Source organism: Botrytis cinerea, chromosome 1, assembly GCF_000143535.2.
Source record: "Botrytis cinerea B05.10 chromosome 1, complete sequence".
Classification (NCBI taxonomy): domain Eukaryota; kingdom Fungi; phylum Ascomycota; class Leotiomycetes; order Helotiales; family Sclerotiniaceae; genus Botrytis; species Botrytis cinerea.
The window spans coordinates 2,555,124-2,582,850 of record NC_037310.1 but is presented as its reverse complement, the minus strand read 5'-3'; the positions used below and the strand labels follow the sequence as shown (position 1 = coordinate 2,582,850).

The 27,727-nt window shown below is 43.7% G+C and overlaps 6 protein-coding genes across 7 annotated transcripts; 1 reads left to right on the top strand and 5 right to left on the bottom strand.

Annotated features, from left to right (window-relative positions):
* Window positions 1-1,184: 1,184 nt before the first annotated feature.
* Window positions 1,185-3,336, bottom strand: BCIN_01g07380 (hypothetical protein). Its single transcript, XM_024690682.1, has one exon. It carries the CDS (start codon window positions 2,488-2,490, stop codon window positions 2,146-2,148), a length of 345 nt encoding a protein of 114 aa, XP_024546451.1. The 5' UTR covers window positions 2,491-3,336; the 3' UTR covers window positions 1,185-2,145.
* Window positions 3,337-7,704: 4,368 nt separating this feature from the next.
* Window positions 7,705-9,682, bottom strand: BCIN_01g07370 (hypothetical protein). 2 transcript variants are annotated; one of them, XM_024690681.1, is made up of 2 exons: window positions 8,881-9,682; window positions 7,705-8,796 (listed from the first exon to the last, which is right to left on the bottom strand). In XM_024690681.1, the coding sequence occupies exons 1-2, from the start codon at window positions 9,314-9,316 to the stop codon at window positions 7,907-7,909; spliced, it is 1,326 nt and encodes a 441-aa protein (XP_024546450.1). In that variant the 5' UTR covers window positions 9,317-9,682; the 3' UTR covers window positions 7,705-7,906. The 2 variants fall into 2 exon arrangements, with proteins under 2 accessions (XP_024546450.1, XP_024546449.1); XM_024690680.1 differs by having other exon boundaries at window positions 7,705-9,682.
* A 489-nt stretch (window positions 9,683-10,171) lies between these two features.
* BCIN_01g07360 (hypothetical protein) lies at window positions 10,172-12,111 on the bottom strand. Its single transcript, XM_024690679.1, has 3 exons — window positions 11,322-12,111; window positions 11,079-11,260; window positions 10,172-11,017 (listed from the first exon to the last, which is right to left on the bottom strand). The coding sequence occupies exons 1-3, from the start codon at window positions 12,010-12,012 to the stop codon at window positions 10,289-10,291; spliced, it is 1,602 nt and encodes a 533-aa protein (XP_024546448.1). The 5' UTR covers window positions 12,013-12,111; the 3' UTR covers window positions 10,172-10,288.
* Window positions 12,112-16,586: 4,475 nt separating this feature from the next.
* Window positions 16,587-18,104, top strand: BCIN_01g07350 (hypothetical protein). Its single transcript, XM_001561091.2, has one exon. It carries the CDS (start codon window positions 16,693-16,695, stop codon window positions 17,989-17,991), a length of 1,299 nt encoding a protein of 432 aa, XP_001561141.1. The 5' UTR covers window positions 16,587-16,692; the 3' UTR covers window positions 17,992-18,104.
* Window positions 18,105-18,901: 797 nt separating this feature from the next.
* On the bottom strand, window positions 18,902-21,006 carry BCIN_01g07340 (hypothetical protein). Its single transcript, XM_001561092.2, has 2 exons — window positions 20,024-21,006; window positions 18,902-19,960 (listed from the first exon to the last, which is right to left on the bottom strand). Exons 1-2 carry the CDS (start codon window positions 20,248-20,250, stop codon window positions 19,441-19,443), a joined length of 747 nt encoding a protein of 248 aa, XP_001561142.1. The 5' UTR covers window positions 20,251-21,006; the 3' UTR covers window positions 18,902-19,440.
* Window positions 21,007-22,413: 1,407 nt separating this feature from the next.
* On the bottom strand, window positions 22,414-24,038 carry Bcpg5. The gene is made up of 5 exons (XM_024690678.1): window positions 23,737-24,038; window positions 23,255-23,680; window positions 23,074-23,203; window positions 22,780-23,021; window positions 22,414-22,711 (listed from the first exon to the last, which is right to left on the bottom strand). Exons 1-5 carry the CDS (start codon window positions 23,986-23,988, stop codon window positions 22,619-22,621), a joined length of 1,143 nt encoding a protein of 380 aa, XP_024546447.1. The 5' UTR covers window positions 23,989-24,038; the 3' UTR covers window positions 22,414-22,618.
* Between the last annotated feature and the right edge of the window lie 3,689 nt (window positions 24,039-27,727).

The following is a 27,727-nucleotide window of genomic DNA, read 5'->3' as shown; positions in this document are numbered from 1 at the left end:
TGAAAATAAATATGTGTTTTGCATTTTATGTCTCTGTTTTTAAGTGATCTGATGATAATATATATATATGTATGTATGTATTGAACGATAGCATCAATCAATCAATCATCATCGACGACAAAAATATAGTCCGGCAAAAACAAAACATCACAGCTACCCAAAAAGTACCTACCAAAAACATCTCCTCGCGCTCCCCATTCCTCAGATCTCAGACAAGTAATCGCATGTTAAGTGTAGCTGGAGGGTTCAATCGGCACAGCGAGAGGCAAGATTAATAAGATTGGGGTTTAGAAGATATTGTAGGTTTGTGTAAAACTCACGATTGCGGGAACTCAAAGTTATGAGGAAATATTCACCCAAGGGCCAAGATGCAAAGCGTACAGAGATAACTGGAAATTATCCGCAAGTGAATTGATTCACCTCGACCCATTTCCCCTCTCTCGTGGTTCTTCACCCAACCTCGATTCTACCTTGATAGCTAGGTGGGTTGGGTAGTCCAGCCAGAGCCCAGATCTACCTCTCTATTCCTTTCCAAAGCTAAAGGTCAGGTACTTTCTAAATAAATACCTCTCCCCTCATCATCATTATCATCATCATCATCATCATCATCACTCAACCAGCTATCCAAGAAGCGATACAAATAGCCTGGTATTTTCGGCTGGAAAGTATGGTTTTTATCTTCTATAGGTATACTCACTCGGATTGAATCGCTGGATCTTCCCCATCTGACTTGATGAGCTTTTGATGGATGGATGGATGGATGGATGGATGGGCTGGGTGTTTTGGAGCTGAGGGAGTGAGGAAGTGTGCGAGAATGTCGATGTGTGGATTTCGAGACGGGATGGGATGGCGAGCAAATGTAAAAATGTAGATGTAAATGTAAATGTAACACCTCTTGGAGTATAATAATAGTAACCACGACGATGTAAGGTGCGAATGTCTTGTTCCTCCATATTTGTGTATCATACAGGTAGATAGGCTAGAGAAATGAGTGGGAATGAACGCGCAGATAAGATACTTATATACAAGACGAAGAAAGAAAGGAAGAAAGAAAGAGAGTTCCACTCGAAACTTCTGATGAGTATATATGAGTAGCAATTTATCCGGTTACATCAACACGTACCTACAAATCAATCATCAACGTTCTTCACAGAAAAAATAAAATAAAATAAGCAGATAATTAATAACAACGTATTTCATATTTGAATTCTCATTTTTTCTATCTATCTTTCTCATCCACTACTCATGCCTTATGCATTCATCCACCGCCACCATAAAAAACACCAACCACACCACAAAAACTATGCACAACTAAAGGTATAAAAGCGTCTCGTCAAGAAAAGAATTCTCTATCCAATCCCGTCATCTCCGTTCAAGATTCTCAAGCCGATCAGCGGCGAGTAGACAACAAACAGGGTGGTTTAAATATTGTTCCATGCCAATGACCGCCAATGCAAATCAAGCCACCCATCCATAAATCAAAAATCAAAAAGGATCCAAATCAACCAAATCTTGATTATCCACACCTATACCAATTCCATAACACGTATTCGACAGTGTGAATAGTCATTGTGATATGACCAGTATTCATAATAACGAGTGCGTGTTCCAGTTATCACAAGTGACAATATCGCAACATACGCATGGACTGAACGTATCGGAATCTCGAGGTGTGGGTAGAGAGAATAACCAAGAAAGAAGATGGATCGAAAAAAGAACTCCAGGTAACGAATCAAAGATATGTGTGAGGGTATATTTTAATCGTTAATCGGGGGTATTCGTGCTCCGTCGAAAAAAGAAGCCAAGATCAATAAGAAGCGAGCAAGAATTTTTTTCAGGCGTGAGAAATAAATCAAAAAAGAACAAAAAAGGTATCGTCAAGCCGTAAAAGGGGGGGGTTCGTAAGATAAAATAAAAGAAGTCTGAAGAGTATAATTGAGGTGAGGAGATGTCGCATCGAAGATTTCGTGGGTGGGAAGATTTGTTTATTTGGTTCTTTCCTTGAGAAGATGAAGAGAGAGGGTATTTTTGGAAACGCATTCCTGAAAAAGATCTAGATGCCATAGGGCAGGAATGACGATCAATCAAATGCATGATCGGCGCCGTCTAGATGGACCCGCATTCTTTGTCTCATCATTTGTTTGTTTACAGCAACGCTGCAACAGCCATGACAAACAATCCCATTACGCCATAGCTTGCTTGAACATTTGAAGCTGCACCGGAGAAGTTGGTTGGCAGAGGAGCGCTTGATGGTGAGCCAATTCTTGAGGTGGTGGATGCGATGACGGTTCCAACGGATCCGGTAGGTGCAATGGCAGTGGTGTTGTGGGTGGAGTAGGTGGAGGTGACGGATGCGATGACTTCAGATACTGTCATGGTGCGAGTGTGGGTGGATGTAGATGTGAAGGTTGTGGTGGAGGTAACTGATTGTGCGCATACGCATGCGACAAAAAGGGAAAGCAACAATGCTGTGAGACCGTGGAACTGCATTGTGAATGTGGTGGTTGGCGAAAGGTTCTTGAGTATAGATTTTTGAATTTATTGACAAGAAAGTAATTGTGTGAGAGGAATGTGTGTTATAGTTTTGGAGGATCGAGACCAACGTTAAATAGATTTGAGTGGTCGTTGGTGGGTAGCTGCTTGGAGGCGGCAGATGTATATCAGAAAGATATTGATCAAAGCGTAGATAATGTTTGATATTGTTTCGAAAGTGGAGTGTTTTAGGTCAATAGACTCAAACCTTGAGCAGTAGCTAGGGAGAAAGGATATTGTATTTGGTGAATGGGGAGGTATCGAATGATGGTGAGTGAATCTGATAGATGTCTGGAGTATGTTTTCTTGCAATATACTTTGAATGAGTGTAGACTTTGCCAACGAAGTCTGATTGTGAGTTGTCTGGAGCAAGCTGCAGGTATTGGGATAATGAAGGTGTGTGTTGTTGGAAGAGAGAGAAGAAGGAAGAAGAAGTATTGGGGCGCAAGATGAAGAAGATATCTGAGCGAGCGCGAGCGGTCGAGTAGAAGTGGATCTCCGGTTTTCCCTACCAAAGGTGGTTCGTGATTGGATTGGGGGGTAAATTGACAACGGTATGTTTTTTCCTCTTTTTCTTCCCACGTTGGAATCGGCGGATTTCGCAGGTTGACTAGGGGAAGGAGAAAAGCTTGGTCCGGCTAATAATTGAAGTGCATGCTTGACTTGCCTGACTTGCTTGATATGCTTGACAAATGAGTGGAAAATGGTCCATTGTACCACAGATAATCCTAGAACACATCAATCCAGATCCCAATCGTTATATCCAAAAGAGGGAACCCATAAGATCTCCCACGGTAATACACCGCAATGGAAGATATAAAGTTGGATTGACAATATAAAATTTAATCTAAGCGATCTAATCAAATGACTCTTTTCTCCTATTGCTAATATCATCAGAATGGGGGGAAATCTAATATGAACAAGGAAGAGGTAAGTTTCTGTCATACAGTTATACAAATGAAATAAAATGAAGTCTGTTCTGTTGAACGTTAACAATCTCCGGATTTTGAGTTGGCCCGTTAAGTTTGTACGGTGTATGTACACGGGAGTACCGCTACACCGTATCTTCTCATCTCCATGGCTAATCGTCATCTTTCATTTCATTTCCTTTTTGACTTTGAACATTCTCGAATCGTGATTTGTAAAGGACATCGCCTGGCATGCTGAAAGAAAGATGAAAGTCTTGCTCCTGTTGACTTACATCTTCTTGTCGCCTCAAACTTCAGTCTTTGCACTTTCTAAAACATCGAGCAGTGCTAAGCTTCGCTTCTGTTACACTTCCTTCACATGTAATGAGTCCAGCAGAGAGAGTCAAGACTTTCACAGTCCAGAGTCCAGATGCAAAAAGTCAAGACAAGATCGAAAGCGTGTTTCCGTTAGTTAGCCAGTTCATCCTTACTGTAACAGCGTCCGGTTCGTCGAGTTCAAAAAGCTAAAGCTAATCCCCACAAACAGCCGTAATCTTAAATTTGAGCGTGAAAGACAAGGATACGGCCAAGGATGCGACCAGGATTCGATATACAAGCAGTAAGGATCATTTTGAGACAAATCTCGTTTTATAGGCGCTTCGGAAAACAAGCGAAATTTAAATGGATCCCTTGGGAAAACCCGGTACCTGAATTAACCTGAATTGGCGGTTAATTCATGGTTAACGGTTAATTTGTGGTGAGAACTTCCAATAGAATTTCAGCCTTAGAAGTTAGAATGGGCTGTACCTGACTAGAATGAAGAAAGAAAATTCAATTAAAAGCATTTTCACGGTGCATATTGACGTGATTGACCCGACCGACTCACGACTCAACGTGTCCCGCACCGTCTCGTACCCTAGTCGAATCTAGATACGATCCTGTACTCGGCTCACCGGCGACCACACGACAACACGACAACACATTGCATAGAATCGATAAAAGGACCGTAAAAACCACGTGAAGATCATTCATTGGAGCAGTTCGTTTTCCTTTCTTCACTCCTAATGAGTTTTAGGAAAGGATCCGATTCACGCAGTTCGCGTTCTTCACGTGCCGGGCATCAGGAAGAATCTTTCATGGAAGAAAAAAGAAAATCTCATGACTCTTGACTGCTAGGTAGTAGGTAATAGGTGGTCGGTAGTTGGTAGGGTTGTAATGTATTCTTTCTATCATCTTCCTGCGTACAATTAGATCTACTACTACTACCTACTTACCTCACTTCTGCACGTGTATAAGCCAAAAATGCTCCTTCCCGTCGGTCTCTTGCATCTAATTCAAATGATTCCTTTGCACCGCAGCAAGAGAAAATTTCCGATATTCAAATAATAGCATTTCCCTCCAAATTCCTCCATGCTACCAATTCATATCATTCTCCAGTTGCTATCTTTCAATCTTCATCTCAGCCTCTTCCTAAATCTATATTTATGAGATGAGATGAAACGAGATGAGATGAGATAAGATGCCATCAATCTGGAGTGGTTAAACGTTACCATACTCAAGGTACCAACTCTCCCCGAATGCACTGCTGCAGCCTTGAAGATCCTTTCGACTTTATCCCAAAGAGTCATTATTGGCTGAAGAGCGGTCGAGTGGAGATCTCAATCCAACTCACACCTCACCAATTACTCAAAAATCCTCTTCCTGAATAAAAGGAATATGTTTGATACTCACTAATCGCTCCATTCTGGAGAAACTATTCTTATTGAGGATCAAGAGAATGCTATTCTTACAACTCTTACAACTCTTACAACTCTCAAAATGAAGCTTGAAATTGGCGAATAATGTTATTTTTCTTGTCCTTCCAATCCATGCTGCGCCATGTATTGCTTTCATTTCTCCGAATGCTCGAAACAGCCCTTTTGCGCATCTCTAAAACTTTCCGTGCTTGGTTCCAAACTCCATCGTCCAATCCTTCCATATCATCTCTTCCTTCCTCAGATCAAACAATATTGTCGTAATGAGGGGTCGTCCAACTTGAGACCACATTGCACAAAGCGTGTGGTTGCTCAAACGTATGATGTGTCGGAAGTTTTCGCGCTCATTTATCAAACCATCTCAGGTTGAGATGAATTCACGAGACTGATTTGCTATTCTTGCATCTGCTGCACTCATTCTTCTTTTTAGCATCACTTGCTTCTCTTTTGAAATCCCTGGCATGATTGTTAATATGGATATCTAGTATTCAACCTCGTCATGTGTCATGCGTCCAATTGCACTCATCCACGGAGTCATGGAAAGAGAAATCCTCTCAATAGGTGGGATGAACCCTCGATGTCTCACAATGTTTGATCTACAGATCGGACGAAAGCAGTTCGATTCGTTTCCTCAATCTGGGGTTGTGTTCCCGAAAATGCAGTAACCATCACGTGATGTGTTTTACATTGATGGAGATGACGACGAACATTGCAAATGTTTGCTCGAGCTTTTACTAGTTGAACGTGGGGTATGAAGCAGCATAAGATCTCATCTTGTACGTTATACATACTGAAATGTACAATCGTCTTGATTTTTATGCAGAAAGTAAAGCTTAGCCAATGAACATTTTCGTGCTAAATCATAATTCCTGACAAGGGATTGTTCAGTTTTCGAGCCTGTCTCTGTTGCCGACATGGAACAAGGAAATTCTTTTACAGAAATGCAATGGCATTGTGGCGAGCACTTCTTCCAGAAAAGTGACCTCATCAAACACACCGAGCAGATACAAAAAGAGATCAAACCAAAGTGTGAAGACTTACAACGCGCATAAAAACAGTTACCATGGAGCCTTTCCATGTTATTATTCTGGTTGTAAAATCAAAGCAAGTACTTTGGAATTCCTCCATCTCTCGAGTATGAGAGCTCATAGTGTACGCATCCATGAGATCAAATCTCATCCGAAAGCTGTTTGTAAGCTATGTGGACATGACTTCAAAGGCCTCGCGCAGAATCTAAGAAATCACATGAAATCCGCTCACTGGCTGGACTCATTCAAAAAAAAGTTTGGAAAGCTACGGAAAGAGGGAGAAAATGAAGATGTCCCTGAAGGTCATTTTGCTCCCAGGAAACTTTCCATAAGAAGCGACGCCTAAGCTCGTATGAGATGTCAGTCCTGCTCGCGATATCAGTATATGAACATACAAGAACACAATGGTAACATCTTCCATCTTTCATTTGTAATGCAACATGAGAATACTTAGATTTCATCATTTCATTTGTTTTAGGATGCCCTAGGATTTTCTAGGATTTTCTAGGATTTTCTAGGATTTTCTAGGATTTTCTAGGATTTTTCATTTCTATTCATTTCAGAAACCCAAAAACAAAACGAAACGAAAAAACCCTCCTGAAAAACGAACCCCCCCCCCCCCCCCCCCCCCCTCCCCAAACTTTTTTCTTTTCAATATTTCCCCCTTTCTTTCTTGTGTGCTACCATGTAACGTTTCGAGTGAAACTTCAATAATGTAAAATCGAGTATGAGTATACGTTGTAAGTGCTCTCTACTTCGTTCCCAAGCTTTCCTTCTTTTCCTTTTCCAGTTACCCCCGACTCGTTTCATCTCCTCCTAAATCTCGTGTATCCTATCATATTGAGACCGCTGTAGGTTTCAGCACACTTGGATATGTACAGTCAGATCCCATGGGGCTGTAGCCTGCAGTTGCATGTGCGGGCAATCCCCTCTTATATTTTTCTTAGCCCCACTGCAGATATAAATTTACGCAAGTGCTGTTACGTGTAGGTCTACTGAGATGCTAGGAAGGAATGGCTTGGAGGACTCTGTGAGTGAGATATTTTGAGTACTTGATAAGAATGGAGAGTGTGTGAATGATGCGGAATATGTGTATACTATTTGAATTCTGAGTTTATCGGGTTTGGTTTCTAACAGTCTCATTAATTCATCCAAGTATTTTAATTTGCCAATGCCCCTCATAGATTATTTGGTCACAAGTATATGTATACTCCAAGTGGATCTCTGTGTTGATCAATTAAAGGTGTATTGCTCTTGTATGATATTAAAGGACAAGTGAAGATAAAGGTTGTGAAATGAATATCTGATCATTTTACACTGTCAGATCATATCCGCCAACTGCTTTTTCCTGCGTGAATAGTTATGTCAATCATTATGAACGCCTTGAATTATACAAATTATTTCTTGTGGAGATTTGTTTTAGATAAAGTGAGATTTCAGTTATGCGGTGTCCATAACATTGTCGGGAATTAGTTATAGACGTGTGTACGGAATTTTTTGATTGTGATTAAAAGGAGGCATTAAACAAGTTCCTTTGAGAGGATTATCAATCGGAGTATACTCTATTCATCATGCCAAATAGTATTATACGATTGGTCATGATATGACAACACTAGTAAAGATACTTTTTCCATCTGCTAAAAATGCAGAGCAGACATTTATATTACAAAGATCTCCTTGCTAATTACACGGGAAATACGGATTCCATAGTTGCTTCCGCTTCTGCAGACGATCCCAACACTGCACTTTCTACCTTTTCCTCTGGCAATTTCTTGTCTGGCCTTATCCACTTGATAGTATCTACCGGATAAGCCCAAGACTTTGGGTCCTTCGGATCTCCCTTTTCCAAAAGTATACATCCCATCGCAACCGTCAGGGACATTGGTTTTATCGGAATCGCGCCGGGCCAATTCGACACCTGTGTAAGCGGATTTGGAATCCCTGTTTGTTGAGCCAAATGCGTTTTTTCCCATGGAACATTCACTGCTCTCCACGGATGTTTCACCCCGTTGAAATCCACGGGCCGCAAAGTCGCTTCATGAGGTAATGATTTTCGTGTATTCTTAACCGTCGGAAGTGTGTATTTGAAATCCGCGTGCCGAAAATTCGGCATGTTGAGCATGAGCGGCTCGTATATCTCCCAGAGGGGCAGCAGCTTCGCGTCGGGATGATCTTCGAACTTTTCGGGCACGGTGCTGATGGAAAGCCGGATGAGTACATGCGGGCGGTTGAACTCGCCGCGGAGGGTGGGCGCATAGTGGCGTTCCGATAGCTCGCTTTGATAGCCAAGAAAATTCACCCCTTGGCCCTCGGGTCGAAATGTGAATATGACGAGGAAGATACCGTAGATGTCGGCGGTGACCTGCTGGATGTCGTCGTGTCGGATGGCGCAGTAGGGAATTCCGAGACGATCTTTGATGTTGAGGTTGTTGTGGCCTTTGAACTTCTCGTTCAGGCCCCGGTAGAGCGTATGTCGGGGGTGGTTGGGGGTGGAGAGTACTTGTTGGAATACGAGGCGGTGTTGGGCTTTTACGTGCGGCCAGAGTTCCCAGTTGCCGAAGATGGCCCAGGCCACTAGAGTTGTGTTAGCCTTCTTGCTTGTTTTCTTTTGTTTTCCTGAGGGAAAGGAGAGAGGAGTTAAATAGATTATATAATTACCCGCTCTCCAATACGAATTTGACACCAGCCAAATCAAACTATGCGGACCCCTATACTGTTCATCGGCCGGATAGCTGCGCACGACATTAAATACCGTATCCTCAATCAACGGAAAGCCCTTGATCCCAATCTCGGTAAAGGGGTTTAATTTCACGCCCCTCACTGTCGGGGTGAAGATTCGATACTCATCCATGGTTTCCTGGAGTTGCTGATCAGGAATTTCCTCGATATCCTTCAGGGGTATGACAGGGAGTGGAGGAACTTGCTGGTCGAAGAATACGCAGAGCCATCGGATCACGTTGAAGGGTGTGAGTTTTTCGGGGTCTTCGCGGCCGACTTGGAGGGGGATGTAGTCGCTTATGTCGGCGCCGGTGGGGGGGCGCTGGAACATATCTCGGCTGTCGAATGTGTGGTGGGGTTCGTATTCTGCGGCCATTTTTGGGGACGTTTGTGGATGAACGGGGGAAATGCGAAGTTGGGATGGGAATTAATCATTGCGCTTGCTTGTTGTCGAATGCTTGATCTATGGTCGGTTTCTTGGGATAAAGCGGTCTTTGTTGCTTGGGGGATGGTGCTTGAGCAATGGGTGTTGAACAAAGAAGAGTCCAAGTCCGGATTTGATGGTGTTAGGATAAAGAATACAGAGAGTGAGAGCTTTAGGGGGTGGTATTGGTCAGTGTTTATGCTGTATGTTGCGAAGGTAGAGGGAAAGGGGCTTGTGTATAGAAAGTCTAGTACATGTGACCATGCAGAAATTGTACTGGGAGATTTTGTGACGAATACGAATGTAAAAACGATTTCCAGGATTGCGATTTGTTTCATTTTCGAATCTCAATGTTATTTGTTCGAAATGCACTAAACTTAATGATGAAATCGATACTTCATCCCCGCAACCTAACAAGTGTATAGGACTAATCAGACGTGAACAACGCTTAGAATTACGATAGATAGTTTTCGATTCTTCGTCGATTCTTCGTCGAATTTTCCATTAAAGCTCTTCCAGATCTACATATCACGTTTGTTATCTTATCACTTATGGACAGTTTCCAAATTTCACGTTTCAAATAACTAGATGGCTATACCCCCTCATCTAGTGACTCGAGAACAACATAGATATGAGCAATATTGAAATCTGGATACTATACTATAAAAAATAAAGTTTCTACAAGACAATCAACATACTCCACAAAACCCATATATACTAACTCCAGCATCTCTTTGCCAAAGCACAATCCATCAACCAATACTATTTAAAAAAAAAAAAATATCCGTGGATTCCGTACCCCTCGCATCCAAGATATTATCTCTTACCATCTAGGTGGTTTTTCCCCTGCTCCCTTACCGTGGGGCGTCTTGAGAGAAGGCTTCTTATCCGGATTTACGGGAGTTTGTTCTTCCCTTTCGGCGACTAACCACCTGTCGGGTTTTCTGTTTCGTCATCAGTACTGTCATCGCTATCAAGACCGAAACCGGTGAATTTTTTCTTTTTCGTTCCTCCCGGTGTAAACTTATCGCCCTCAGGTTCCTTTTGAACCTCTCCTGGCCCCGGCTTCTTCCCCTTTCCCAATGTTTTGGAGAGATTTGCTGCCAATTCCTCGTTCGTCGGCAATTTGCCCTGATTTGAAGATGGCACTTTTCCTATGATGGCAAGCCATTCATCTTCTTCTGCTTTCCTTTCCTTGGCCTCGGCTGCCAACCACCACTTGATCTCTCCAGGATCATTCAGCTTTCTTGCTAACGCTCTCTCTCTCTTGAGCCCGGTTCTGACTACATCCATATCTAGAGCTCCACCTTTCGTATTGATTCCAAGAACCCGAGTCATATCCATCAATGATGGGCGTGGAATGATTGGCAGTGCAATAGGTGGCGGCACAATGTTTTTGCCGTGTCCGCTGGGAGGCCGTATCTTTGCTCTTCCAGGCCTGGGATTGATCTTAATGCCATCTGGAAATGGAAATAGGACCTCATTATCTTTGGGGATCAAACTTTCATAATGATTCCTATTGATGAGGTGGAAGAACACGTGCGTCGCGTTGTATTGGCCAAATAGATCGATCGCTTGGGGTGCCTCGTATAGTACTACAAAGAGGTTGTAGATATCGGCTGTGACATTGAAGAGCGCGCTTAATTGCCAGGCCTGGTGAGATTTATGATTAGTCGCCGCATCAACATATTGGTCAGTACGAGCACTGGCTTACATGTGGAGTACTCAATCGGTGCCACGTATTCATCTGGCCATTAGCGTCCCCAATAGAATTTATATGCCAATAAAAGCTATGTCGCGGATGCGCAGGATGTGTGAGCACGTAACGAAAGAACCACAAGTGACAGTACTTTGTATAGTGCCAATACATGGTTGTTCCATACAAAGCCATGGAAACTGAGATTGTTAGCAAGAGACCCGATCAATACCCTGTAACAATAATGTATCATAAACTTACCTGCACCAAAAAAGCAATCTCCACTCCCAGGTATTTTACTCGGATAAAAGACGGTGGCATCTTCCACGAATGGTAGTTTTATCGTAGAATTGTTCAAAGGCTTTCGATTGGGCATTGCCCTGACAATTGGAGGCTCGTACATGTCATTCGGAATACTGTCTCTTACCGCCATACTGTGATCCTTGTGTGGATTATCCTTCCAATTAAATTCAAAGTCTCCAGGGCCCGGCCATTTTTTGCGTATCTCTTCCGTCGATGGATCTTTCGGTCTGGGCGCGCGAGCAGCTTGTGGAGATAGAGGAAAGATATCGGGCTTGAGTGCTGGAGGAGCAGTTAATTTCGCGATTGCTGCCTCTGCTTTGGCTCTACGTCTCTCCGCCTTTTGCCTCTTCCTTGCTTCTTCAATCTCGAGTTCTTCACGACCGTGTTTCTTCACGGGAAGCTCGGGATATACGGGGGGTCGATTAGGAAGGAATGGCCATGCGGTCTTTAAATGTTCATCTGGGATCCATTTTAGGGGCTCGGTTGTACGGATCGTCCTGTAGAGTGGTAATATTCTTTGCTTCAAGGTGTGGGGAGTGCTTCGAGCCCATCTGAGAGGTTGGGTTCGTTCGGGTCTTCGATATTGAGGTCGGGGGACGTTGATGTTGGGATCGCGTCTAAGGACGCGGGCGAGCTGTTCTTCATTCATCGTGTTGAAATTGAGAAGTGTAGGTACGAGACCAGACTTGTGTATTTCGAAAAATATTACTACTTCTTTTTAAATGCGATGGAATTTCTCGAATCCGCCATCAACGTTCTGGTGGCCGTGTATATTGAATATTATATTATGTTCTCCTAATGAGTGATAAAGAACTCTCTTTCCCTTGCCCAAAATCTGTTTGACGTTTTTGGATGCTGAATGAAAAGGCAACCCAGGAGAGATAAAGACATCCTTACCGGAATAAGGCGAGGACATAAAGAAAGAATATTCTCTTATCCTAAAATTTTCGTACAATGGACTGATTGGAAAAGATTTCTTGGAGGTTGAAGAAGTGAAAGTAATGGAAGATATCAAATTACGATGCTAATCCGAAAAAGGGGTATTCGTGATTTGCCGACATCACTTGTTGAGCGTGTAACTCCAACGCTTGCGAGCGCGCGCAACACAACGATGTTTGCCATATATAATATCGAGAACATCAAAATTTAGAACCGCCCCAGAATTAATAGGAAATAGATATTCTCACTTGTCACTGACATACTTAGACACTTAAATCCATGCCTTGGAAAGTCTATACACCTTTCGACCTCAAATTTAAACGGATTTAGCGTAACGTCGACTACAATCCATCCTCTGTTGGGATTAATACAAGCTCCAGTTTGAAGGAAACTTTTCCAAGAATGAGCAGGTTGTTTTAAAAAGATGCTTGAATGTAAACTCTTTCATATCACATCAACACAAAATGAAGAGTGAGCATTCCCTCTTCTAGAAAATTGAAGGGCGGGACAACTGTCAAAATTTACCACAGAAAGTCGCGGTTGCCATTCATCGAAGCTCAAACTTGCTTGCTTCCTTTCTTGAGACACTTTCTCATACAACTTTAGATCTCGCACTTTGTGTATCAAATAGATTGGAGGTAACGGGGAAGGCTAACGCCGGATTGCAGTTTAGATGTAGTTAGAATGCTGGCCAAAACTCACACACCAGACATACCGGTCCCTATTTAGTCCATAAATATCGACTAGAGAGCCATGAAAGTCCACGACAAAAACCCCAGTGCCTTGAACACATAAACACTAGAGAACTTTCTCCAGACAAGTCCATCATTCATGTCAGACATTGTTCGCGATGTAGTCCATAGCGGTGAATTTACTAGACATGTACGGAGCAGCTCAACATCTGCATCAACTACCATCATACCCTTATTCTGCATTTTACCCAAATACAAAATTCATGATTCCATACCACAAACTTCAAATACGTGTCCATATATATTCATAAAAAATTATACATCGGCCAATCCCCAGTTACTCCATTAAACGACTCCACATGAAAATAATTCCCAACACCACAATTTCCTCAAACTTCAAAATACAATAAAAATCCTACGCACACGATGTAAAGAAAGAAAACTTAACAGGAAAAAAAGGAGAAACACCCACCAGCCTCCAAAAAGTCAAAAGTATTCGACGTCGGCATGATTCGAACATGCGCCCCCGAAAGGAATTGATTTCTAGTCAATCACGTTAACCACTCCGTCACGACGCCAGTTTTGTTGAAGAAAGGTGGGTTATATTGCTACATATTTAGCATTTTTGTCCGGGGTCCCATTACCTATAGAAAAAAAAGAGCTTTGCGATTTTCATTGGCTGGACCACAACCATGGTCTGTGTATGGGACATGAAAATGACTTGGTTAACATTGAAAAATAAGTACACACAGAACACACAAAGAATTCACGAAATGAAATTAAAATACAATCAGACATACTCTCAAATTATATATAAGTATAGACCACAAATGGAAAAAGCATGAAAACAATCCTTTAGCTCGAATTTTACTTCGCAAAATCAACATACAGTACGCTCCATAAAATAGGAGAGGAACGATACATACTGACGGATAGCTATTCGAGAATGCAACGAAGGAATCAATACTACAATCCTTGTTTGTCAAATCTGTGAACGTTAAGGGCGTAAAGTGTGTGCATTCAGCTCTGGATATCAGTCATTATCTGCTTCAGCTCAAGCAGATATATAATCAGATTGACGGACGGCATGTAGATACGATTGAATGCAACAAGTCCCAATGAAAATATTATACATGTATTCTGCCTCAAAGCCAGTCGCAGCATACAGTATGCGAATTATCAACTGTCTTGACAAGATGTCGTCAGTAAGTTCGCAGCATATCGACTGCTACCCCTTCCCTCAACAAAATCCAACGAGAAGGCCTACGACGCCTACTATATATGATAGGTATGTGGCAGATCGGGACGAAAAACAAAAGATGTTACAGATGAGGGTCTCACGCACGGTAGAAGTCTGGTGGAGCCCAGAACACACATGTGTTTTCGGAAACGAGAGGGCCAGATGCTTTAGCTACCTATGTAAGAAAGGAGATGGCCACAGATGGCACCATGGCTTGCAAACACGAGGAAAGGTATACCGGTTTACGCGAGCACATTCGCAGAAACATCCGCAAAAAGTATGTTTTGGATCTCGGTGCCGAAATCGTGATTTTAACGACAGGGGATGCCTTCGGGACCGTTCTCTCAGAAGGAGTGTCACTTCTCTTTTTTTCGATATTAAGCAAGGAAGAAGGTGTCATTGGCGATAGTGGTAGAAGACCGGTGAGGCACTACAGTCGATTATCAATCAATTCCATCTTCCATCACATTGTCCATTTCGAACGCTACCTGTATCATCGATGCCCATCGCACCGGTTCAGCATCCGCGCATTCAAGCCAAATTTACCTGTATCTATCGAAGTTGATATCATATCAATCATTCTCTTGAGACTGACAGACTGATAGGGTTATCGAGGACCTGAATTAGCTAGCCACATGATGAAAATTCGATTAGCTGAAGTCTTTCTGGGATCAATGAATTTTCGGTGGTCTGATGCTCGTTAACTTCTCTTGCTGATTCTGTAACAATTTTCTGACGACCAATAAGAAAAGTGCCATTGGCGCCAATAGTAAACTCTACGGAGTAGTGGGGAAACATATCTTGCTGAAGAAAAGACGGATTGGGCTAACGCTGAGTCGGAAGATCCTTGAGAGACTGTACAAACCTACTCAGCCAGAATCAAAGCAGGGTGTCCAATAGTTCGGACTGCAGTCCGACAATGAAGATTACAATGAAGATTATCAAATCTCCAAACCAATCAGAACATTCAAATCATCTGAGACCTTGGATTTGATTAGAAAATCGAACCATTCTCAGATTTCTAACAGCTTTTGGACATTCAAAACCTTATATTGTTGGACTGCAGTCCGGTTTATTGGATCCCTGAGCTACCAGATCAGGACATGGAAACTTTCAAGAACATCACCGCCGTCCAGACTCTGGATCACGGAACATACACCGAGGGATGTATATGATGCAGGATTACTTCTCCAAAACACCCACTTTTCTACTCTCAAAGAAAAGAGCTTGAGGGACGCACTCAGAGCCTTCGAGATTTCAAGCATTCAGAGCACAGTCGAGCAGGCCGCAGGCTGCTATGAAAGAACAATCAGCACTTCTCATGAGTGAAGAGGTTGGGGCGGTTAATTACGATCTACAGCTAAGTGTATGATGAAGTGATGTCCAGTAACCGAGAGAGTTAGGCTAGATTTCTGGGTTCATCTTCTCCAAGCCGAACAATTAATCTTACCTCTACAGAGTAAAAATTTCTTAAAAAAACACCCATAACATCCTTTGAAATACAGAATCTGAAGGAGTCCATTGGGTACAACCTCGACGCCAATTAATTATGGTTTGTATCGGAAACACTAGGAGCAATCGCATCGGAGCAGTGGCTCAGGAGGACTAAAAGGGCCCACCTGCCAACGGAACGGATCATCAATAATGATGATTATAGAGTAGTCGATATCCGTTCTAACAAAGTCGATTGAGTTCCAAGCCCTCCGGAAGGGAAAATTCTACTAAAGTATCGCTCGAAATAAGTTTAGTCGTTCAGTGGGCCGGTACGTTCCGCATGCGTTCCGCGGGCAGGTGCATTCCAACTGGACCCTTCTCAGTGCTTTGAAGATATTAAGTTCTAGAGACTAGGGCCTTGGAAGAAGGATGGTTGATCCGGTTCATAAGCGGGGGGTTTGAGTCGTGTATAACACGAGCGGTAGTTCTCCGAAATAGATTCTCGACATCTTTATCGCTTTTCAATCTCGGGACCGAGAGGTCCTTGTGGGGTATCTGATAATTCTGATATACTTCTCTCCCCACCTCCCTCCTTCTGACTAATGAGTGTAACGCCGTGGATTTTCGAATGTTAGCCGCAGATAAGTGGCTACAAAATGTATGAGCCCACGATATAATGTATTTTTTTTTTTTAGGAAGGAGAAGACTCAGGGGAGTAATAAACCAAGGTATAATTGTGTATACATTCTCAAATTGTCGAAAATCCGGTGGGGACAGGGCCCAAGCCGTACCCACATATCTGAGTGCACAGGATTCAGTACCGACGCTTTTTCCCGGCACCGAGCTAGATGCGCATGATAGGGATATGGAAATTAAGTATCCGTTTTGAATTCGAAATAAGATAAATATCAAGTATGTGAAGAGGATAGCTATATAACAACGACGGATCGTCACTCTTTCCCCGTCTTGATTAACGTTCTTTTCCATTGCACCTATCTTCCGCTCCCTCGAAGTCACTGCAATAATGAAATTCTCCGACGTCTCGATCCTGGCTATGCTGCCCTCAACTGGCTTGGCAGCCTGTGGTGCTGCTTACTCAAGTAGCAAGGTCGATGGCACACTACTCCGCGCTATTGTGCTCGACTTGGGCACAGACGCCGCCAATGTCACTGCCGCCCAGTACGATCAGTACTTTGAGCAAGGTAGCGCTCTCGAGGGCGTCAAAGCTCTGATCGCCGGCGGCCAGTTTTACGTCAACCTGTGGGCCATTCCAGGTACCGAGGCCACCTTTCAGAACACCAGCCAGTGTGTGAGCGACGGCTACCTGATTAACCAAGTGCCCTGGTTGTACTACAATACCACGACCGCGAGCTGGTGGGGTGGTTATGAGGCTGAGACCGAGGCCAGTAGCTACGACGCAGCTGCCCTTTCTCTCGTCACAAACATTGTTGCAGGTCTTGAAGTGCGCTTCTGGGATACCAACGGCGATGGCTACACTGACCTCATCGATGCCGACTACCTCGAGGGTGTTACTATCGATACCGTTACCCAAAACGCTAATGGCACATACTCGGTCTACCGCGGTAATATCGACGTCGCCAACAAGACTCCCTACGAAGGTACTATCTTCGACGCCGCCAATTTCGACGGCAGTGGAATGCCTATCCCAGCCGCCAACTTCGACACTGCTATCGAGTCCGGCGACGTCGCTCTTTTCTGGTACGGCCCCAACGGCTGGGCCATGAAACGCGCTCAAGAAATTCTCGGAATCTTTATCGACGGTGCTGACCACACTGACTACGACGTCGGTGGTGTCGTCTACGAAGATGCTATGCGTTTCTCCCGCGACAACCTACCCATTTCCAACCGACCCGGTGAATTCACCGACGCCCAAAAATTCTTCGGATTGACCAACGACACGGCCGCGGGTCTCAACGTTAGCCTCTGGCTCGTGCCCGTCACCAATGCCTCAGACTTTGGAGGTCCCGTTGGTATGACGAGCGCCGGCAACTCAGGCGCCTTCCTTACCCGGGCCATTGCCCAGGCCAAAGCCGAACTCGCCAACGTAACGGTCAGTGCCGATGGCTCTGATGTTTCCTCTACCAAGCAATGGGTCACCCAGGCCGCCTACACCCAACTTGATGATGCCATCACACGCGCCAGCTCAGCGCTTTCTTCTGCCAACAGCTCGGCCGTCCTGCTCGATTACCAAACATACCTTTTATACTTGAACCTGTATGGTGGCGCTGACGACATTGGCGCCGTATACGCCGGCTTCAACTACACTGGTTTTGAGACCGGGGAGCAGTTCGGGTCGGCTTAACTGCTTCATGCCCGTAACATCACCTCCGTTTCTCTCTGACTCTTGATGGAAAGTGGCAAGAATGGTTCTATGAAATGTATATATCTGTATATAATATAAAAATGCTTTTAGCACTTTCACTCCCGTTTCTATATAATCGTTGAGCAAGATAGCGAACCATTTTTAACCTAGACACTATCAGATTCGAGGTGGCTATGCAATTGAGATAGATTTGTGATGCGGCCGTTCAAAAAGTGTCATACAATTCAGACCTCGAGTTTATACTTACATAGGTAAAACCTGTGACCTTTCCGGAATTCAATGTTTCTTTCACTTTTGGTGTTTCTTCTTCGATCAAGTTATTCAAGTGAACCAGAGAAAAAGACACGTTCACGTTGCTAACCAACGCGCGTACCCGCACGTGACACGCGATCCATGATACTGAACCTAATACACTCTGATAATCTCTCGTCCTTCATCGACCCCATAGCTATATCGGTATTCTGGTGAAAAATATGTGTTGGAAGATATACTCAAACACCTTAGGAACACTGTAATACTGCAGTTGAAGTTCTAGTCTTGATCGCAAATAATACTTATTTTATACACCCTAAAGATACTTATCAGCAGAACGAACTCGGCATAACTTATAAGATTTCACACTCAAGGATTCAGAGAACTCCCAAAATATTCATTTCTAATGCAGGTGCGCAAATTAGAACCTTTGATAACAGGCAGGGCAAGATGAGTGCTAGGAGTCTCATAACCATTTCTACATTTTACAATTGTGAAATAATTAAATCAGACAATGTCACCACATTCATCCAAATTAGCTCGATACAAGCCATGGTCACCACTGGGCGAATAAGCACATTGAATAATAGAGCAAAGAAATCACAGTAACATAGCACAAGAATTTTCAAATAAAGTCTGGTGGCTAATAGGTATGATATTGCGATCTCCGCATAACGTCTCAACCTTATCAAAACTATTGAGATTGACTACGCAATGTATCAACCATCCCATTCATTCCTGACATACACACCATCCAGCTTGAAACTCATTAAAAATCCCTAGTAAAAGAATCACCTAAGCACCAAGCTATCCTCCCAATCCCCAGACCGGTAAGCTATCCATGCTATGCACCACGCAGACCTCAATAACCATAATGCACCCGAACAAGATACAAAAATCAGGCCCCGGGCCAATCTATCAATGCCTGTGCAGAAACTGAAACCAAAAATCAAAGGCTAGCTATCCTTCTCTGTGTATCAAAGACTCCAGAGTAAGCTGCCTGCCGGTATCCTATGCTTGTGCGCGCGCCAAATGCCAGATGTAAAGAAAAGATAACAAAAAACTCCGAAAGCCTGTGGCTCAATGCAAGGTGTGCTGTACGAGAATACAATATTGGAGTAACCATAACGATCAACGAGAGATCACTATCTCCCAACTTCATGTCGGGTTTCGGGATTAGATAAGCTCAAACCCATCATCCTCAAGTGGCTCTGATTTATGAGTTTTAGCCTTTGAGTCTCCACGAGTACGAGAAAGAGCCTTGGATCTAGGACTCTTTCTGCCTCTTTGTCTTTGAAGAACAGTCTCTCCTTCTGCATCCAAAACCTCATATTCGCCCCGAACGATCTTCTCGGTTTGTTCATTGACCCATCTCTGCTCAGCAAGGTCTACTAACCCACCCAAGTCCACTCTGTTATTTGGTGTGTCTGTTCTATCGAAAGAGTAAAGAACACCTTCATCACCGGCATTCATGATTGCGGTGGCGATGGATGGAGATGTGTTATTGTAATGTGTAGGAAGAAGGTCGAGTAAAGATCTAGAGAGAGGGTGGGAGGTCTTATCTGCAGCCTCAACATGGGCATCGACTTTGCGGGCGATACGGGAAGAAGATGTAAGACCGTGGTTGTAAGATGGGGACCCGGATGCTTTTGAAGTAGCATGGGAACTGTTGCGGTAATGTCGGTCGGAGCTGCCACTGAAGGAACATGAGATTAGTTTGGGCTTCTTGTATTTTATATAGGTAGGATAGCAAACATACACTTGACTCCATAACTTTTGAGGTCTAACCTTCTCCTTTCCCTTGGAAGATTCATCGCTGGGGCCATCAGTCAAACTTGTGAAGGCCTTGTTCGCGCCAGCGAGTGGGCGAGCCCCCATAACCCATTTCTGGGAGTGATCCTTATCACGTTTGAAGGCTTGAGCCTCAGATCGAATGTCTCGGTGTTGGATAGGAGAGATTGGAGTGTTAGATGTAATGGCAGACATGATGTAAGTCTTTCCTGTCTTTGGTTGATAGACGGGGATGACGCAAGATTGTAAGATTGGAATGCCTATTGAGAGACGTTTCTTGTAACAGAAGATGAAGCCAAGATAGAAAAAACGTGGCAGCAAGGCTTTCTTTGTGTTGGTTTGTTCCTTTAAATAGATATAGAGATGTCTTCCTTTCCGTTCCGTTCACGTACTTATCGTATCTGTATCGCTTTTACTCTTTGATTTCAAAGAATGTAGCGCCGTGTAGAAGATTCGTAGGATGTTCGCAGAGGCAAATTTATCAAAGAGAAAGAAAGGGCTATTAAAGAATAAAGCAGAAGGCTCGTGAGTAAGATGATGATTCAGACTTTGACCGGATGACTGTAACGAGTAGTTGCGGCACGGGGAAATCGAGTCACACGTTCCAAGATGAGCAACTGCGAATCAAAACACAATTAAGTGGTGAAGGGCAGGAAGTCTGTATGTGGTGGATGTTGCAATTTGGTTTGTTAGTCCTTTGAATCCAAATGCAAAGGTTGTGTTGGATGAAAGGAGGATGTGCTCGGGGAGTGAGTCAGATGAGGACGAGGCTGATATCCGATGTTGATATCCGGATAAGAAGGACAACGAAGGAATCTGCAGGAAGGCTTGATTATGGATTAGGTAGAAATTGTAAATGTAAATGTAAATGTAAATATGAATAATGATACTGTGATTGAAGAGGCAAATGGAAGAGAATTGGAGTCTGTAGCTATTGATATTGGATAGTTCTTTGAATGATGGATGAAGGAGGAGGAGAAGGGAGAGAGAGGAAGATAGATATATGGGACATGTTTCATTGCTTATCAAAGACTGCCACCCACCTCCTCTCACTTACCTGAACATCCATCATGTACCCGCCAGCATTACCCAGCACTCCAGCCTCCAGCCACGTTCAATAACAAACAAACAAACAAACAAACACACACACACACACAAACCACTCAAACAAGGCACAATCCCATCCCTTCCTTCCCATTGATCCAATTAGCCCCAGGTAGATGAGCGTATGGCGTATGACCTAGATTGCCCTCGGCCATCACCGGACCTGGAGTAATAATGGGGAAATGTACTCGGTCTTAGTAAAGATACATACAGCGGGAAGCCTTCTTGTGAATCCCACCTGCTCTCCTCTGTTGGTCCTGCTCTCGTTGTTTCCTCTCCTTGTCTCTGCCCTTCTCTCCTTGTCTCCTATCTTCTCTTTGTCTCCTCTCTTCTCTCCTTGTCTCTGCCCTTCTCTCCTCTCCTCTCCTCTCCTCTCCTCTCCTCCTCTCCTCTTCGATTGCTTGCCGCGAGCAGTAGGAATAGGGGATGAAACCGGATGACACCTTGTTGGCTGAGTTGGTCAAAAGCTCTGCGCGCGGGGGAGCTCGAGTCCAATCTCTTATCTCCATAATCGCATGCAATACAACAGCCATCACTGGTGCACCAGCCTCTGGAACTCTTATCGCTCTGCATAATCATGAGGGTCCGTATTCATGTGCCTGCATAATCTTTTAGAGACACCTCGGCGCTTACTAGGCGGGCACCCTCCATGCTTCCAATCCTCTGGTGCTCATTGGCAAAGTTCGAGCAGAGTGAACACACACAACGTGCCCAGATGGCCGAGCAGCAAGGAAGCAGTGATGTTTGTATGTAATAGTGTATTATTAGATCTGTCTTGTCTGTCTTGTATGTGTCCCGGCTCACATCATTGATGAATCAAAGAGAGCATTACATCATGACGATTGATTCTCCCCAGGATGAACCACCCTTCCCAGCTTTCACAGCCCTACAAAACCGAGGTTATGAACCTCTCTTTGATCACGTCCCAGGAATGCAACAGGTATATCGTGTATCCCTAGAGGCGGGAAGGACTTGCTTCGACTTACTTGGCCCCATGATCAGGAGATCCAATGCAATCCATCGAATCGAGATTAAGACACCGGATAAGAACCTCACAAACATAACACAGGCATAATTCTTAAACTGCATAATGATGCTTTCAACTGATACTCACACGCCTCATGGCACTGAGACAAATATCATCTCTCGATCAAACGGAGAATGTAGCACACACATGTGATCCCCAAACGCAAACGCTTATCTTTATCACGTGAAGCAGGACCCGAATACAAACACATGCCAAGAAGGAACAACTATTCAATATTGCAATCGGTCGGAAAGCTCCGAAAATATACACTAACGAAGGGTAGTATGTACAGGTGTGAAGTGACAGTGAGATTGGAAATAACAAGTTTGACCTCCTCCTCCTCCTCGGCACACGTGATCATGGATCATCATTTCCAAAAATGGATGACGTTGTCATGTTTAGACTACGTGCGCGAGTCTTACTTGAAAGTGTCTACAAGGAACAAGAGACACCGCCGCTTGTTGGGACGTTAAGACAAGAGGATGACGTCTTGCCGCCTGTCACGGAAACATCGGTCCATGTCCACTGTTCAAAGTCAGGAATCTTGTATTTCTTATATCACGAGGATATCGATTGGGAGGAAGATAACTTACATCGGTGCAAGAACCACTTCCACACTCAATAAGAATGTTGGTGGCGGTAGATTCAACGGTTCCAGTAATATTTTCGAGAATGAATTTGGAGATGGCAACGCCATTGGTTGGCTCACCGGACGTTCCATCATAAGCTTGATTGACTGTGATACCGTAGTCGGTGATACCGGAAAGGGTAATGCCTGAGTAAGTGATGCCAGAGACGGTTCCTGTATCACCAGAGATGGTCTTGATACGGATACCTAGAGAATGTTAGAAGGAAGGTCATTAACCTCGCAATTGAAGATGGCATACCATTTTGCGATGCTTTGATCTCGGAGTTTTCGAACAAGACAGTCTCAACAATGTTATCATCTCTACCGCCGACAGATCCAACTGAGAGACCATGGCCACCGGAACAAACACCTCCTGAGAAAGTAATGCCCTAACAAATGAATTAGTCCTTGCCCCAAAGATTGACAAAGTATCGACTTACAGTTCCGGAGTTGATAGCCACGCAGTCATCTTGATTGTATACATTAGCACCGGTGATGGTGACGGTCGTGCTGGATCCAATATCAAAACCATCCGTGTTAGCACCAAGACTGTCAGTGTCACCATCCTGTGCATTGATGGTAACTCCGGAAACTGTCAAATCGGTAGCGCTGTTGATACTCATCACTTGGACGGGTGGGTTGTAGAAGTAAAGGTTCTCAATAGTTGAGGAGATTAAGCTGTGTGCGTAAAAGAATTTGGGCTTCGTCTTTCCTCCGTTGGAACCTTCTCCATCCCAGTAAGAAGCTCCGCCGCCATCGAGGTAAGCACCAGTGGTTTGAGTAACAGTGATATCTGTTCCCGAAACAGAGACCAAAGGACCAGACCATTCTTCATAGCCGAAGGTGGTGATACCTTCAAAGATGACCTATTGATCAGTCAGTCAGTAGAGTCCAAACTTCAGGGTCTTTGAATAAAACTTACTGTAGTTCCTTTAGTAAGACCTGTCAAATCCAAGGTCGTGCCAGATGGGACTGCAAGTGCAGATAGAATGATGGTTGAACAAGAAGTCTTGGACTTGCTTGCTGATGAAGCTCCTCCTGAGCCGGAGAAAGTGCAGGTAGTTGCTCGCTTATCAAGATCTGGAGCAGCCGTTGGAGCAGGTGCTGCGGCGGGAAGAGCCGAAGCCAAAGCGGAAAGCCCTCCCAAGAGGAGACAGGCAGAAAACTTAACCATTTTTAGGATGAGCCAAGAGATGAGAGTGTATTGATGAACAGTGTAGCTTCTTGGCTTTGGAAGCGACTACTTGGCGTTCTTATACATCTTCTTGGCACCATGTGGGAACCCACTGGAAGAAAGCTTGACCTTGAGACTCCCGACCCCCCAGTCATCATTCTTAGTGCTGGAAGAATCTCCAATGCGATATTTACTTCTTATCCCAGTTCGTTGCATGGGAACGGAAGATCTAGACTGACAAACTTGCACCCACTGCAGACGACAATTTGACTCAAGGTAGCATTGTTACTTTTCTTGTTGTCAATTAGACCAATCTTTGAACAACAAGGAAAGATCTATCGAGAGCATTATCCACCGCTGACCAGACCACCAAGGTTCACTGAAGAATGGGGTGGGCTCAGAAGTGCAAAAGGTTTAGGTAGAATGGACTTAGCAAAAGGAATCAATTATTCCGGATCTAATCTCGTAAGCACTCCTTGAGACTTTCACAATATGAGCGACAGACCCTCTTTCCCTGCCACGCTCAGCGCAAATACAACTGATCGGACCATTCCAGACCGGTAGTTACAATTTCCCCGGATTTTACTATAGCCGAATTCGGTGGGACGCGTAAGAATCCCATCCCCTCATTTCTTGGCCCAAATACCCATGATGAACCTTAACATTGGAATCCCCACAATGCCAATTTCTTTAGACCTTTGCAGCCAAGATGATTCCAGATGTCATTGTAAGACTTGTACATATTGAAAACATGCAATTGAAGAAAATGTGACAATGTGTATAGGATACAGTAGTAGTGGTGTCATTATTAGGCACTGCTCTGTTGCCGTTTTGCCCACTTACAAGTACGATCAGGAGGAAAAGCGATAAAACCCACATGCATATTTCAACACTAACAGGTACCAGAATCTGAATAGAACCCATATAGAATTCCATTATATGCCAAAAAGGACGGTAAAGTGTAGATCGCAAAGATAAATCAAAGCACCGATTGGTGGAGTCAAAACATCTGGATAGCTGCCGAACAGATTCCTCCAAGCAACGACGCGGATTGAATTTTGAATAGAAAACCACGGATCCACCGGACCATCATGGGTTTGTTTCAAGGCTCAAGATATAATAAAGTAGACGGCAGAATATAAAAGGCCGCGAATGAAAATAAAGATATCCATATTCCAGGTTTCGGCAGTGCTATTACACGAGGAGAATTTAGCGGTCTGGTATGTCTGACCTATCTAGATTTTGTGTAATGTTTCCAGAGAATAAGCCAGTAATGATTCATCCCGAATTCCGGATGATTTTGGGTTTCCAATTTCTCTTCAGATTGCATACGTATGTTCCAAGGGGTCTCTCCACGTTAAGCTGCGCTAATTCGTTAAAATGGGGGGTTTACCGGTCGGTACTTGTCCGTACATTTGTAAGTAAATGCTTATTAGAACCTAGCAATCTCCGAACTATCCCTACACCACATAGTTTTCCTCCTTCAAAAATTCGTACCCCGTTTTGGTTATTTTGATTGTCAGCAAAGTATGGTGTTTGAAATCTCGTGGAATTGTTGGGAAAAATTTATGTGAGGCTCAAAAGATAAATGTCATGAAGTGATCGTAAGGTTAGTGGGTTGGATCACCAATGTGACTATGTTAGGTAGGCATCAGATTTGAGCAATAAATCAACCTGCTAATGTACCCCATGTTATCACTCCGCCCATAGTAGTACAGAGTATAAGCCCTTTCATCAGTGGCTTTCCTACGAAGTACATGAATCCTGTTTATGCACGTGGCTGATGTCAAAATCTCCTCGTCACATTCCAAATACAATTACAATCTTCAATCACGCATGATAGCATTCAAATGCCGTCACTCACCAAAAGACCTAAACCTTATCCAGAGGTGACGAAAGTAGGTTTCCGTTGCAATCCGGTGTCGAATGTCAATCCCCACTATGCAAATATAACTATCATGAAAACGGATAGAATTTTGAATCCTAACACTTTTGCAGATATCAAACGGTCAAGGCGTCGAATTTGAAATCATGATTTCTGATAAAACTTGACCCGACAGACACATCGTTCAGAAAGAAAGTCTGCAAAATCCACTTTAATTCCGTATCAAATACCCAAAGCGCACAAAATCCGAGTCTAGACTTAACATAGTCTGTATTGAGAAGCTCAGTAGTCTGAGGTATCTAGGGCAAACCAGTGTGTCCACTGTCAATCTAACCCCCTCATGCTCCCCAGGAGCTTTGAAATTAGAGGCACCTCCTACGCTTTCGACGGTAGATTGTTATCAGGTCCTCCCAGCTGCCTTGTTTTGAGAATCCGAGACGATAGATATCTCTAGAATAGGAAGTCACCATTAGGATCGGCGTTTTGATACCACAGTATCCATATTGTGTACCCCCACGCTACCATTCTTCCGTCTCATCACCATGATTTTGCAGATATCCCAAGTGAGATACTTGCAAAATAACATAGTCTATCGAGCTTCCCATCAAAATTCCCATGCAAGTGCATTAAACTTGCCCCTATCGCTGCGGAGGAATGTTCAATTACCGTCCGGAGCATATCCATAATCTAAACAAACTTTAGATGGATTCCGCAAATAACGGCGTCGTACATGCGTGATATCACGTCCCCTTGTCGATCGTACGATGCTCATTTGGAAAGTATAAAGTTCTATATTGTAGCACGCTACTGATCTCCTGTAGTAAACGTTCACTATATCGTACGATTGATAAATCAAGTAAGAGAAAAATGCTCACAGATTTTGAAGATACTGGAACACGATGGCCAGAACATACATGTGAACTCAAGGTCGTCCACTTGTCCACCCACAATAAGTTATAAGAACCCATCACTTCACTATATTTTTCCTCCACCACGACCTTTCTCAGTCAACCTCTGCAAACCCCCCCTCCCCCCTCCAATACTCGGGTTTGGACCATCTCCATGCCACCTATTTCTTCTTGTATCCAGATTGTTCCACAAAGATCTGTCCATCTCATGTGTTGAATCCGTTGTGGGAATTCGAAATCCTAAGTTGTTCTGTTGCCCCGGGTCATTGGTTCTGCTTTTTTGAGGAAATTGATTACAACCCACGGAAACCAATCTCACCGAGCTTTTTGAGCTGTTGAAAGATGGATAATGTACTGGAGACGAACTCATGAATACCGACCCTACGATTGTTCCTCGTATAATTAAAACTCACACCTTTCTAACATCGACTTGGCCGAACGGTGAAGCCGGAATGAAACACAAGGTGTTTAAATGAAAACTCGAGATCAAGAATACAGAGACTGCGTTATCTAAGAATCTGATGCATCCAACCTCCTACTCAGCTCATCCTTCCGGTCCCCATCAAATCACCAATTTCTCAAATCTCTCATGTCGAGTACGCATTCAATCTTGCCCGTGTATACCATAGACAAAAAGTAGCACACCACTTTACAAACTTCAATTACAAATTCTTTTTCTCAGCCGAGCGAGACTCGTCAGAACATAACAATCTTCTTGACCGCGAATCATGGGCATAAAGTCACTCTTAACGTTCAGGATAGAAAACACACCGGCATCATGGACCATTTAACAAAGTCATGAATCAATCTAGCGATTCTGACTTCGGCTGCAGCCTGCAGCAAACCTGGACTTGGTCGAACATCTAGTCGTAAAGTGCAGTGTATCATCAGCCTTAATAGCTATCATCACACACTACACTGCACAATTCCACCTATATTGATTTTC